We start from the raw sequence: 14,127 nt of genomic DNA on the forward strand, positions 1-14,127 counted from the left end.
ACTCTCAAAACAATAGTTTACATTAATTACTTTTTTCAAATGTAATGTATTTTCCATGTCACAATACTTTGTCAAATTACGCTGAAACAACATTGATTCAACCCAGTGGGGCATTCAGTCTCTCTAATTCTCTCTCTCTCTCCCGCCCCCCTCTCTCTGTGTACCTCTCTATTCCTCTGTCACTCTTTCTCGCAGACACTCTTTCTCTCTCCCTCTTTCTGTCTGTCTGACTCTCTTCGTCTCTCTCTCCCTCTCTCTCTCCCTTCCTCTCTCCCCTCTCTTTGTTCTGCCAGTCTCCTCCCTCCTGAAAAAAAGGGAGCGAAACAACAGAACCTTTCCCTCTTCCTCACTTCCTCTCAAATGATCAACCTGTGTGAGCTCACCACATTCTCCTTAGCTCCCATTCACCTCCCCATCTCCAACACAGAGATCATTTCAATCTTTCTGGCAGGCATCAGAAAAGGGGCTACTGTCCCTTTAAATCCTCCCCATTATGATTCCTGGAGCAAGCAGCTGGCCATAAAAAAGGAGGGAGAAAGAAGGAGAATAGCACACACTCCCGCCAAAACACACTGACACACACACACTCATGCCCCCACTGGCTCTGTCCAGTGACTCCAGTCCAGCTCTGACAAGTGAAAAAGAAGAGCCTATTGTGGATTTGGGATTTGTACAGCCCTCTGTACTTAGTGGGATAAGTTTATTTTCCCAAAGCTAAGCTCTTGTCAGACTTGCAGAGAAGATGCCTTCCTTTTGCCTAGTCTCAAAAACCGCTCAGTGGATTTTGTAGTTGCTCAGATCATTTTTTTGCAAGTTATTCCAACGGGAGGGATAGAGAGACTGAGCCAGAGAATGCTCCCACAGCTCATAAGGATTCTATATGTCTTGTCTTTTAGCTTTTTTCATGGTGGCTTTATCAGGTAAGAAAGACATTGCATTGCTTGTGGATTATCTTTCACTGTTATTTGCAGCAAAGTGCATTTGAAGCAGAGTGCATTTGAAGCAGAGTGCATTTGAAGCAGAGTGCATTTGAAGCAGAGTGCATTTGAAGCAGAGTGCATTTGAAGCAGAGTGCATTTGAAGCAGAGTGCATTTGAAGCAGAGTGCATTTGAAGCAGTTATTTCTCTTTTTCTACTTTTTCTATTCGCTTATCAAGATCATATTACGACATCAGTTATTGTGCTTACATTTTGCTGTGAGAAAGAAAAGGAATAAAATGTGAAGTTTGGATATATTGTTAATATAGATCTTGAGACTAACCATGCATTGCTACCTGACTTTTGTATCTTTGGACCTTGGCAATCACATTCTAATATTTGAGCCCTACAGCCTTTGTTTAAAAACACCATCCTTCAAAAGGAACATATTGACCGCCGAGGCGGAAATATAGAGAGAAGAAGTTGACCACTAACAATCAATTTATAATGATCATGTAAACCACGAGGGTAAAAATTACTGCAACAATAACTGGCAACAAAGAGACACACAAACAATGGAATATTCACAGCATTGTCTCCTTAAGTGCAAAGTAACAAGTGATTCTACCTGGCATGTTACCCTTGTATTTACACAATACAACGGACATCTATATCTCACCCACAGCGAAACAGATAAGATAAGATAGAACCTGTTATGACCTAAACTACCTGTAGAGCATCCATAACTTCTGTTATATTTTTAACCATTTTTTTCAAGGAGGGAGTGTGGATACATGTACTGTATATTGTAACCATCATATAACAGTCACCATAACCTGGTAACCTAAGCCTACTGAACCATTTTTTTAAATTTTTAACAAATGCCTTATTTGGAAAAAGCGTCCGTCCTGAGGAGATTTCTGAAATGGCGAAATGAAATGAGTGTGCCAGCCTGACAAGTGTGCAAAGCTTGATTAATTATCATAGGAAAACAGCGGCATGCTGCTGTCTCTGTTCTGTTTAGACGGAAGAGACGAGCCGGTCTCTTTTGCTCTTCCTCTCTTGCTCCATCATCGCTGCCTTTTGTATTTTTCTCTCTGTTGCTTTCTCTTTCGCTCACTATCTTCCTCTCTTTAACTCTCTCCCTCAGTCGCTCACCCCCCTTCCCCATCTCTGTCTCTCTCTCTCTCTCCGTCCCCTATCCCTCTTCCCCGCCTGCTGCATCTCTCCTTGCGTAGCAGAAACTTTTGCAGTGAACGCTTTCCCTATTTCATGCCCTGTCAACCGCAGGTGTGGGAAAGGGATGGAATTAAGATCTGCATAATCCCACCGCCAGCCTCGACACTCGGTGAACCTCGGGTCTTGAGAGAGCAGCCCTTTAGCCTTGGCGAGCAGGTGACCTGACAGCACCTCCTCAGAGAAATCCTCCCAAAAGCCCACCAACCAGGCAGGGAAAGACGGAAGGGAGGGGAGGGGAGGGGAGGGGGGGGGGGGGGGGTAGAGAGGGTGAGGGTAGAAGGGCAGGGGGTGTAGGGGAGGAAGAGAAAAAGGAAAGAGGGGAGCAAGAGGTGTAGAAGGAAGCCAAGGAGGGCAGTGAAAGAGAGGAGGGAGAGAGAGAGTAGGACAGAGAGGTAGACTAAAGGGAGGGGACAGCCGGTGTGGGGGATGGGAGAAAGCAAAATATTGCGGGAAATAAGAGAGAGAGAGGGAAATTGGCAGAGACTGTAACGTGTCCAGTCCCCTGTGGGGAAGGAGGAAGGGGTAAGGGGGACCTGTGGCTTCTGTGGCTGGGTAACATGGTTGGTTTCTTAGGGACTGACAAGCCAGGACATCAAGCAGGGCACGGTAAATTACACGCTTTGTGATCAGTCATTGTAGGAGACTCACAGTAGATGTAGTGTGTGTGTGTGTGTGTGTGTGTGTGTGTGTGTGTGTGTGCCCGCGTACACGTCGCTGTGCAACCCAACGTGTGGAAAAAGACAGACACTGGCACCTATACCAGCATTTAGAAGCCGTAAAACTGCACAGATCCTGCTCCCAGTGCTATTTGGTCAGCGAAGGGAGCCAGACTGAGTCAGAGCTGAGCTGGTTTGTCTTCATTATGCACCAAATGGATAAGAACATACTGAAATAGGGAGAGGGACAACCTCTCCCTAATCATTTTAAAACATGCATGCCCAAAACGTATCTAAAACATATGTGAACATGACCCTCCCCATCAATTACCGCTGTGGAGCCGGGCCTGCAGGTCTGAAATTAGCCTCTGTCCCACTCAGACTACAATATCCCAGTGTCTGTCGTCCCCTCTGACCTGACCCATCTCATCACATGCCCCAGTGAGGGACAACAATGAACACTCGCCAGGACATACTTTATTAAATATGTACTTAACATGCAAATCCGGGGCAAATAGATGATTCAACTGGATGGTCATTGGATAGTAGACTTCGAGATTCCAGTGTTTTCTTATGAAAATGGGTCAGTGGTCATAATTATGTAAATAAGTGAGGGATTCGGTTGAGTGTGGTCTAGTGGGTGGATCACTTAAGTTATCGCACAAAGGGACATCTGAGAGAGCCCAGAGATCTTTGTTTGCTTATTAGGGGAGTCCTGGTTCCAGTTCAGATACTTTGCTCCCAGTCTTCCCTTAATGGGCAGAAGAGATCCGGGCAGTTTTAAAACGGAAGGTACAGGTAACTGCCAAAATAATGGAAAGACTTGAGTAAAGACACACAAAGTGCATTGCCGGGCGGCAGGTAGCCTAGTGGTTAGAGCATTGGACTTGTAACCGAAAGGTTGCAAGATCATATCCCCGAGCTGACAAGGTAAAAAAAATCTGTCGTTCTGCCCCACTGTTCCTAGTCCGTCATTGACATCATTCCTGAGTTAATTAAGCAATTAACATCCCATCATGCTTTGGATCATCCACAGGAGGCATGGTTTGATTATCCTGAAAATGAGGTATGCCATCTCAACCCAGTTATTGGAGATTCTGGAGTGGCAATTTAACATTTCTACCACCATCAACAAAACACCAAATTATGGAATTTATTGTGGGAGAATGGTGTTTTCTCCCTCAAATAGAGTTCCAGACACTTGTAAAATCTACGCCAAGGTGTATTGAAGCTGTTCTGGCTCGTGGTGGCCCAACCAATTTACATATACACTAGATGATTGATGGGAGCGCTGTGTTGAACCCACCGTACCTCCATGAATCACAGTCCTGCTGCTAGGAGAATGTTTGGGTACAATGGTTCATACAGTGTCTTTGGAAAGTATTCAGACCCCTTGACATTTTGTTTCAGAGATCAAGGATCTCTCTGTACTTTGCTCCACCCATCTTTGCCTCGATCCTGACTAGTCTCCCAGTACCTGCAGCTGGAAAACATCCCCACAGCATTATGCTGCCACCACCATGCTTCACAGTAGGGATGGTGCCAGGTTTTCTCCAGATGTGATGATGTCATTCAGGCCAAAGAGTTCAATCTTGGTTTATCAGACCAGAGAATCTTGTTTCTCATGGTCTGAGAGTCTTTAGGTGCCTTTTGGCTAACTCCAAGCGGGCTGCCATGTGCCTTTTACTGAAGAGTGGCTTCCATCTGACCACTTTACCATAAAGGCTTGATTAGGGGAGTGCTGCAGAGATGGGAGAAACTTCCAGAAGGACAACCATCTCCACAGAAGAACTGGAGCTCTGTCAGAGTGACCATCGGGTTCTTGGTCACCTCCCCAACCAAAGCCCTTCTCCCCCGATTGCTCAATTTGGCCGGGCGGCCAGCTCTAGGAAGAGCCTTGGTGGTTCCAAACTTCTTACATTCAAGAATGATGGAGGCCACTGTGTTCTTTGGGACCTTCAATGCTGCAGAAATGTTTTGGTACCCTTGCCCAGCTCTTTGCCTCAACACAATCCTGTCTCAGAGCTCTACGGACAATTCCCTCGACCTCTTGGTTTGCTCGGACATGCACTGTCAACTGTGGGACCTTATATGGACAGGTGTGTGCCTTTACAAATCATGTCCAATCAATTGAATTTACCCCAGGTGGACTCCATTCAAGAGGTAGAAACATCTCAAGGATGATTAATGCAAGCAGGATGCACCGGAGCTCAAGTTCGAGTCTCGTAGCAAAGGGTCTGAATACTTCTATAAATAAGGTATTTCTGTTTTTACTTTTTATAAACATGCACAAATTTCTAAAAACCTGTTTTCACTTTGTCGATATGAGGTATTGTGTGTTGATTGCTGATTGCTGAGGATCTTTTTTATTTAATCCATTTTAAATGAAGGCTGTAACGTAACAAAATGTGGATAAAGTCAAGGGGTCCTAAAACACTGTATATACTGAAAATATATCAACTTAATTAACATTCAACAATTTTACTGAGTTACAGTTCATACAACAAATTCAGTCAATTTAAATAAATTCATTAGGCCCTAATCTATGGATTTCACATGAGTGGGCAAGGGTTGCAGCCATGGTTGGGCCTGGGAGGGCACATGCCCACCTACTTGGGAACCAGGCCCCGCCAATCAGAATTAATTTTTCCCCACAGAAATACTCCTCAGCTGTCAGGATGGCTGGTCTCAGACGATCCTGCAGGTGAAGAAGCTGGATGTGGACTTCCTGGGCTGTCATGGTTACAAGTGGTCTGCGGTTGTTAGGCCGGTTGAATGTACTCCCAAATTCTCTAAAATTACGTTGGAGGCGGCTTAAAATAAACATTTCATTATCTGGCAACAGCTCTGGTGGACATTCCTCCAGTCAGCATCCCAATTGCATGCTCCCTCAGACATTTGTGGCATTGTTGTGTGACAAAACCACACGTTTTAGAATGGCCTTTTATTGTCCACTGCACAAGGTGCACCTGTTTAATGATCATGCTGTTTAATCAGCTTCTTAATATGCCACCTGTCAGGTGAATGGATTTTCTTGGCAGAGGAGAAATGCTCACCAACAGGGATGTAAACAAATTAATGCACAAGATTTTAGAGAAATATGCTTTTTGTGTGTATGGAAAATTTGCTGGGATCTTTTAACAGCTCATGACAAATCTCTTGTTAATAACTAAGGCCCCAATTCCCAATTCCAACCGGAGTTAAGTGCACTTAAATGGAACGTAATTCCCTTTTTTATGCACTTTTCTCTCCATGCATATTCTGACCTGCTATTCATTTTGGGTGGAGATTGAATAAATTAAGATGTGTCGGAGGTGTGTCTGCAGATACGCCTCATTCTGATCTTGACTTAATTTCCTAATAATTCCACCGACTTTATACGAGAGGACACCATGAATAAGGTCTATTAAACCTACTGGTTCCAAGTGGAAAAAGCGTGTACTTGATTTTTTTGATAGAAATAACAACATTCTACATGCACTGTAATTTACAACTTGATGAGAGCTATTGATAAGAGCCAGGTAAATGAGAAGTCCGTTTGGATAAGGGAATTGTAAATATGAATAACAGTTGTTTTAGATAGGCTATAATTTACCTTATAATCGCTGGAGACAATTGTGAAACCAGTCATATTGCAGAACATTGAAGCATATCAACATATCAACTTTCCCACAGTAAAGTTCCTGAAATGCTGTGCCATTATGCAAAATTGTATGACCTTTTAACTTGCAAGGATGGGCACTCGAATGTCTTAATTATAGGCTACTCTGACTTTATGTTTACTGTTTCTATCATGTTAAATATTAGTCACTATGAGTATCGACCGCCAATTTACTGTTAGTTTGCTTCAGTTGATTAATTTACCTTAATTTGCTTTTCTCCATAAATGCCATCACAGATCATTAGTAACAGTTGACATTCATTTAAAAAAATACAAATTCAATTGTTATGGAGCGAGCACAGACCAAGTCAATACAGTTTAAACCTGAGGCATGGTGAAATGCTTGGCTGTGTCATCACACAGTTCAATGTTTAGTGCAGGCAGTGGATTGTACACCATTCTCCCTATTATAATTCTACATACAGTTGAAGTCAGAAGTTTATGTACACCTTAACCAAATACATTTAAACTCAGTTTTTCACAATTCATGACATTTAATCCTAGAAAACATTCCCTGTATTAGGTTGTTTAGGATCACCATTTTATTAAAGAATGTGAAATGTCAGAATAACAGTAGAGAGAATGATTTATTTCAGCTTTTATTTCTTTCATCACATTCCCAGAGGGTCAGAAGTTTACATACACTCAATTCGTATTTGGTAGCATTGCCTTTAAATTGTTTAACTTGGGTCAAACGATTCGGGTAGCCTTCCACAAGCTTCCCACATTAAGTTGGGTGAATTTTGGCTCATTCCTCCTGACAGAGCTGGTGTAACTGAGTCAGGCTTGTAGGCCTCCTTGCTCGCACATATTTTTCAGTTCTGCCCACACATTTTCTATAGGCTTGAGGTCAGGGCTTTGTGATGGCCTCTCCAATACCTTGACTTTGTTGTCCTTAAGCCATTTTGCCACAACTTCTGAAGTATGCTTGGGGTCATTGTCCATTTGGAAGACCCATTTGTGACCAAGCTTTAAATTCATGACTGATGTCTTGAGATGTTGCTTCAACATAAGCACATCATTTTCCTTCCTCATGTTGCCATTTATTTTGTGAAGTGCACCAGTTCCTCCTGCAGCAAAGCACCCCTACAACATGATATTGCCACCCCAGTGCTTCACGGATGGGATGGTGTTCTTTGGCTTGCAAGCATCCCCCTTTTTCCTCCAAACATAACGATGGTCATTATGGCTAAACAATTATATTTTGTTTCATCAGACCAGAGGACATTTCTCTAAAAAGTACGATCTTTGTCCCCATGTCCAGTTGCAAACCGTAGTCTGGCTGTTGTATGGCAGTTTTGGAGCAGTGGCTTCATCCTTGCTGAGCGGCCTTTCAGGATCTGTCAATATATGACTCGTTTTACTGTGGATATAGATACTTTTGTACCTGTTTCCGCCAGCATCTTCACAAGGTCCTTTGCTGTTGTTCTGGGATTGATTTGCATTTTTCGCACCAAAGTACGTTCATCTCTCGGGGACAGAACGCGTCACCTTCCTGAGCAGTATGACGGCTGCGTGGTCCCATGGTGTTTATACTTGCATACTGTTGTTTGTACAGATGAATGTGGTACCTTCAGGCATTTGGAAAATGCTCCCAAGGATGAACCAGACTTGTGGAGGTCTACAATTTTTTTTAGATTTTCCCATTATGTCAAGCAAAGAAGCACTGAGTTTGAAGCTAGGCCTGATATACATCCACAGGTACACCTTCAATTTACTTAAATGATGTCAATTAGCTTATCAGAAGCTTCTAAAGCCATGATATCATTTTCTGGAATTTTCCAAGCTGTTTAAAAGGCACAGTCAACTTGACTTTGTTGTAAGATTCAGTCCCACTGGAATTGTGATACAGTGATTTATAAGTGAAATAATCTGTCTGTAAACAATTGTTGGAAAAATTACTTGTGTCATGCACAAAGTAGATGTCCTTACCGACTTGCCAAAACTATAGTTTGTTAGCAATACATTTGTGGAGGGGTTGAAAAACTAGTTTTAATGATTCCAACCTAAGTGTCTGTAAACTTCCGACTTCTACTGTACGCTAATCGTCCAAAACTACCACAGGTTAAAGAACAATGTGGCTATTTTCAGAATTCAATCACACCACAGTATTTTTTATTCATCAATATATTTTGCGCGTGAAGTCTCTTGAAACTTAATTTTTTTATTTATTCATACATACTTTCCTAACCCTAAAATGTGCCTAAATAATCTACAAGATCAGTCTTCTACCAGTTGTTGTTGAAACGAAGATGAATATGCATATATTTATATGGCTTTCATTCATTGATCCCTTTTTTCTGAACCTATTCTCTCTATGTATTCTAGTCTGTTGACTAAATTCTAATTAAAAAAGATACACTGTATTTAAATGGAGGGTTTAAGATAAGATAAATATACTGAAAATCCTATTGAATGAAAATTCCATGAGAAAATCTGTTGGCTGCAAGTGGGTTTTCAGCAGTAGAATTACATTTATTCCGCATGCGCAAGTGAACCAGGCCTGCAATGCCCGTTACGCACCTTGATAAGGTAAGTCTGAATACCAACTACTGAGAAATGCATATGAAAAGGCGTGTATAAGAAAGGCATAATTTCCTAAATCTGGGCTTATGTGTACGAGGGGACAGATTTTAATCTTTAGGTTTATTGAGACCGAATCTGAGGAGCATTAAGATCAGAATTGGGATGGTGTTTCGGTCTTACTCTCTTACATTTCTCTTACTCAGACATTTTTTTAGTTTTTCACTTCCTTTCCAAAAACATGTGAGAATAGAGTAATGAAGAGATGTTTTGGGTAAAAGGAGGAATGTCACATAGTAAAATAGGGGGTGTTTATATTTTTAATTTTTTTGCATCTCCCACTCCCCCTGAAACATCCTCTGAGCGGGGAATCACGGCCAGGGATAAGCCATTATTCACGGAAATCCTGGAGCAATTAGGGTTAAGTGCCTTGCTCAAGGGCAGATCGAAATATCTTTTTCCCTAGTTGGCTCAGGGATTGTAATTTTCGGGCTCTGACTACTGGCCCAACACTCTAACCCAGTGTTTCCCAAACTCGGTTCTGGGGACCCCAAGGTGTGTATGTTTAGGTTTTTGCCCTAGTCCTACACAGCCCATTCAAATAATCAAAGCTCGTGATTAGTTGATTATTTGAGTCAGCCGTGTAGTGCTAGGACAAAAAACTAAGACGTGCACCCCTTGGGGTCCCGGAGGACCGAGTTTGGGAAACGCTGCTCTAACCACTAGGCTACCTGCCGCGGGAGGAGAGAAAGGACAGATGTGATGTGAGTTAATGGTTAGAAAATGAGGGCCAAGTTGGATGGTGGGAGGTGAAAAGGGGCTGTTCTCATCTGTCTGTTGTCTCTGCCTCGAAGGAGTGTGCTACAAGGATTGACTCAAACAAGATAAGGAGTACAAAAAGACAATGGATACCAAGTGCATGTGACTGAAAAATATGGTAGAGACAAAATAAATGAATATAATTCTTGGTAGAAAACCACCAAAAACTTTGAATATGGGCCCAGCCACACACATTTCACCTCTGTTGAAACCATATTGAGTCAATGTTTGTGTATGGGGCTCATCATTCGTTGACAGACAACAGAGATCTTGGACAGTCATATGTCATTTTCTATCATTTTTAGTTAAATGTTAAAATGGATACAATGCATTCTTCACACATTTCATCCATGAACAGGTAGGCGGGTACTTGATAACAGCTTCAAAATACAAACACTCAGACATAAAAAATAAAAATATTCCTTCGGATAGACTGTTACCACTTTACCATTCATGCCCTGTGCACAGTTGTCTGAAAGTGTTTACCAGCAGCTTACTTAAGCTCAATAGCCTACTGTCCAGCCAGACCTGCACTCATTTTGTACAGAACAAACCAAATTTTCCCTCTACTATCAATACTTGTTTCGTCGCATGGACGGCTTTAGGCAAACAGGGTGAATGAGCCCACAAACCCAAGGCATACATTCAATCGTACATTGCAGCTTCCTCTTTGCCAGGGCTCACTTGAAAAAACAGATTCCTATCTCAAATGGGACTTTTTATTTAAAAAAATGCAAAACATGCTCATGGAACCCAAAAAATGTCTACTAGGACACAGACACAAAACCGTCTTGTGCTTCAGTAAGCATTAGATTGTAGTGTGGATATATGGCCCCGAGAGGTGACAACTTACTAATGGTCTCTCCAGAGAGAGCCAATGTGTTCGTGGCAGAGGCTGACACCTCGGGCTGGGAGACAAGAAACGGATGGTTCTCAGCCCATTTCACCCGGCACCTCGTGTGACCTTTTCCACGTCCTTACCATGAGATGGACTATGCATAACAGCCTCCTTTTGTCCACGACTGAAGGATAAGCAGATCACTGAGATCTGACTGTGAGAGTATGTGGGGATGAGAGTACAGTAGCCTGGGATCCTCACTGAATATAATTTTGTCGGTGTCTGGAATAAGCAGGGTTTTGCAAAAATCATGTGTTTGCAAAGAAGACTATTCTGACCTGCTATAATTTAGCAAATTCTAAGTGCTCTCTGTTGAAGCAGGCCCAGACAATGAATTAAGTGAAAATTAGTATTCAGTTTCCATTTGCAACACACGAACAGGGGCCAATTCTGTAATATCTTCTTGTCAAGCACATGACCTCACATGGACAGTAACTGTTTTTTGTTTTTTTATACCCAACTTCTTCCCTGAGAGAGAATTGACACTATGGATTTTTATCTTGTAGTAAACCTTGCCTGCTGCTTGCCCGGGCTTGTGTGGCAAAGTTGACAATGTGCCATTTCTCCACTGTCAGGCCCCAAACCCTGAGCCAAACCCAGAGCCACTGAATAAAACACCCATCATGAAGTGTAACTGATGCAGATGATGGGAGCCCAGTGTAAACCTTTAATCTTTTTTACCTGACAGTCCCCCTAATGATTAAGGCTACATCCGAAATGCAACCCTATTCCACTACTTACCACCCACATGGCTCTGGTCAAAAGTAGTGTGTTATGTAGGGAATGGGTTACCATTTGGGATGCATCCTTACAGAGAGGTGGGCTGTTGCTGTTGCTCGGGTCTGGCTCACACAACCAGCAGAGCATCAAATCAAATATTGTTTGGGGTTGGCGCACACGACTTATCAGCTCTTCCAAATCTAAACCTAAGGGATCCCAGGGGTGCCAGAAAGCATTTAGGACGTTTTACCTCTACATGCCTCGACAAAATGTGGCCCAAGCTACCAAGGCCAGCGTCCAACCATCTGCTGCACTGATATGCAGAGTCCAGGATTAACAGAGAGGATTGAGAAAGGAATAGAAAAGGATACGCTGCTCCACGTTAATGCTACAGTAAGCGAAATAACAACTTGTATTTTTACGCAGTGCGAGAGAGGTATGCGATAATGAGGTGAGACAGTCTTATTGCAGTCACAAGACACATTTGAATGCTGACAGTGTTTCCAAAACCTCTATCTTTGACGACCACGCCTGGGTTGTGTTCATTAGGGCACTTTACATTAACAGATACACCACAGTTCAAAAGTTTGGGGACTCTTAGAAATGTCCTTGATTTCCATGAAAACATACATGAAATGAGTTGCAAAATTAATAGGAAATACAATCAATACGTTGACAAGGTTATAAATAATAATTGTGTCTTTCAAACTTTGCTTTTGTCAAAGAGTCCTCCATTCGCAGCAATTACAGCCTGTACAGGTAGAGATATTGGTGTGCAAAAGAGCAGAAAATAAAATAAATAAAAACAGTATGGGGATGAGGTAGGTAAAAAATGGGTGGGCTATTTACCGATAGACTATGTACAGCTGCAGCGATTGGTTAGCTGCTCAGATAGCAGATGTTTGAAGTTGGTGAGGGAGATGAAAGTCTCCAACTTCAGCGATTTTTGCAATTCGTTCCAGTCACAGGCAGCAGAGAACTGGAACGAAAGGCGGCCAAATGAGGTGTTGGCTTTAGGGACGATCAGTGAGATACAACTGCTGGAGCGCGTGCGGGTGGGTGTTGCCATCGTGACCAGTGAACTGAGATAAGGCGGAGCTTTACCTAGCATGGACTTGGAGATGACCTGGAGCCAGTGGGTCTGGCGACGAATATGTAGCGAGGGCCAGCCGACTAGAGCATACAGGTCGCAGTGGTGGGTGGTATAAGGTGCTTTAGTGACAAAACGGATGGCACTGTGATAAACTGCATCCAGTTTGCTGAGTAGAGTGTTGGAAGCAATTTTGTAGATGACATCGCCGAAGTCGAGGATCGGTAGGATAGTCAGTTTTACTAGGGTAAGTTTGGCGGCGTGAGTGAAGGAGGCTTTGTTGCGGAATAGAAAGCCGACTCTAGATGTGATTTTCGATTGGAGATGTTTGATATGAGTCAGGAAGGAGAGTTTACAGTCTAGCCAGACACCCAGGTACTAGACGTCCACATATTCTAGGTTGGAACCATCCAGGGTGGTGATGCTAGTCGGGCAAGGCAGTCATCAGAAAAACCGAGGCTACTGAGTCTGCCGAATATGGTGATTGACAGAGTCGAAAGCCTTGGCAAGGTCGATGAAGACGGCTGCACAGTACTGTCTTTTATCGATGGCGGTTATGATATCGTTTAGTACCTTGAGCGTGGCTGAGGTGCACCCGTGACCGGCTCGGAAACCAGATTGCACAGCGGAGAAGGTAAGGTGGGATTCGAGATGGTCAGTGACCTGTTTGTTGACTTGGCTTTCGAAGACCTTAGATAGGCAGGGCAGGATGGATATAGGTCTGTAACAGTTTGGGTCCAGGGTGTCTCCCCCTTTGAAGAGGGGGATGACTGCGGCAGATTTCCAATCCTTGGGGATCTCAGACGATATGAAAGGGAGGTTGAACCGGCTGGTAATAGGGGTTGCGACAATGGCGGCGGATAGTTTCAGAAATAGAGGGTCCAGATTGTCAAGCCCAGCTGATTTTTACGGGTCCAGGTTTTGCAGCTCTTTCAGAACATTGGCTATCTGGATTTGGGTAAAGGAGAACCTGGAGAGGCTTGGGCGAGTAGCTGCGGGGGGGCGGAGCTGTTGGCCGAGGTTGGAGTAGCCAGGCGGAAGGCATGGCCAGCCGTTGAGAAATGCTTGTTGAAGTTTTCGATAATCATGGATTTATCGGTGGTGACCGTGTTACCTAGCCCCAGTGCAGTGGGCAGCTGGGAGGAGGTGCTCTTGTTCTCCATGGACTTCACAGTGTCCCAGAACTTTTTGGAGTTGGAGCTACAAGATGCAAATTTCTGCCTGAAGAAGCTGGCCTTAGCTTTCCTGACTGACTGCGTGTATTGGTTCCTGACTTCCCTGAACAGTTGCATATCGCGGGGACTATTCGATGCTATTGCAGTTCGCCACAGGATGTTTTTGTGCTGGTCGAGGGCAGTCAGGTCTGGAGTGAACCAAGGGCTATATCTGTTCTTAGTTCTGCATTTTTTGAACGGAGCATGCTTATCTAAAATGGTGAGGAAGTTACTTTTAAAGAATGACCAGGCATCCTCAACTGACGGGATGAGGTCAATGTCCTTCCAGGATACCCGGGCCAGGTCGATTAGAAAGGCCTGCTCACAGAAGTGTTTTAGGGAGCGTTTGACAGTGATGAGGGGTGGTCGTTTGACTGCGGCTCCGTAGC

General features: G+C 43.5%; 1 protein-coding gene across 1 annotated transcript in view; it reads left to right on the top strand.

Annotated features, from left to right (window-relative positions):
- Positions 1 to 852: 852 nt before the first annotated feature.
- The window catches only part of LOC139390719 (glycine receptor subunit alpha-4-like), a 107,587-nt gene continuing 94,312 nt past the window's right edge, over positions 853 to 14,127 (top strand). Inside the window, exon 1 of the mRNA XM_071138039.1 lies at positions 853 to 920. Within this exon, the coding sequence (XP_070994140.1) occupies positions 853 to 920 (68 nt within the window). The remainder of the gene's footprint in view (positions 921 to 14,127) is intronic.

The sequence above is a fragment of the Oncorhynchus clarkii genome, chromosome 31 (genome assembly GCF_045791955.1).
Source record: "Oncorhynchus clarkii lewisi isolate Uvic-CL-2024 chromosome 31, UVic_Ocla_1.0, whole genome shotgun sequence".
Lineage (NCBI taxonomy): Eukaryota > Metazoa > Chordata > Actinopteri > Salmoniformes > Salmonidae > Oncorhynchus > Oncorhynchus clarkii.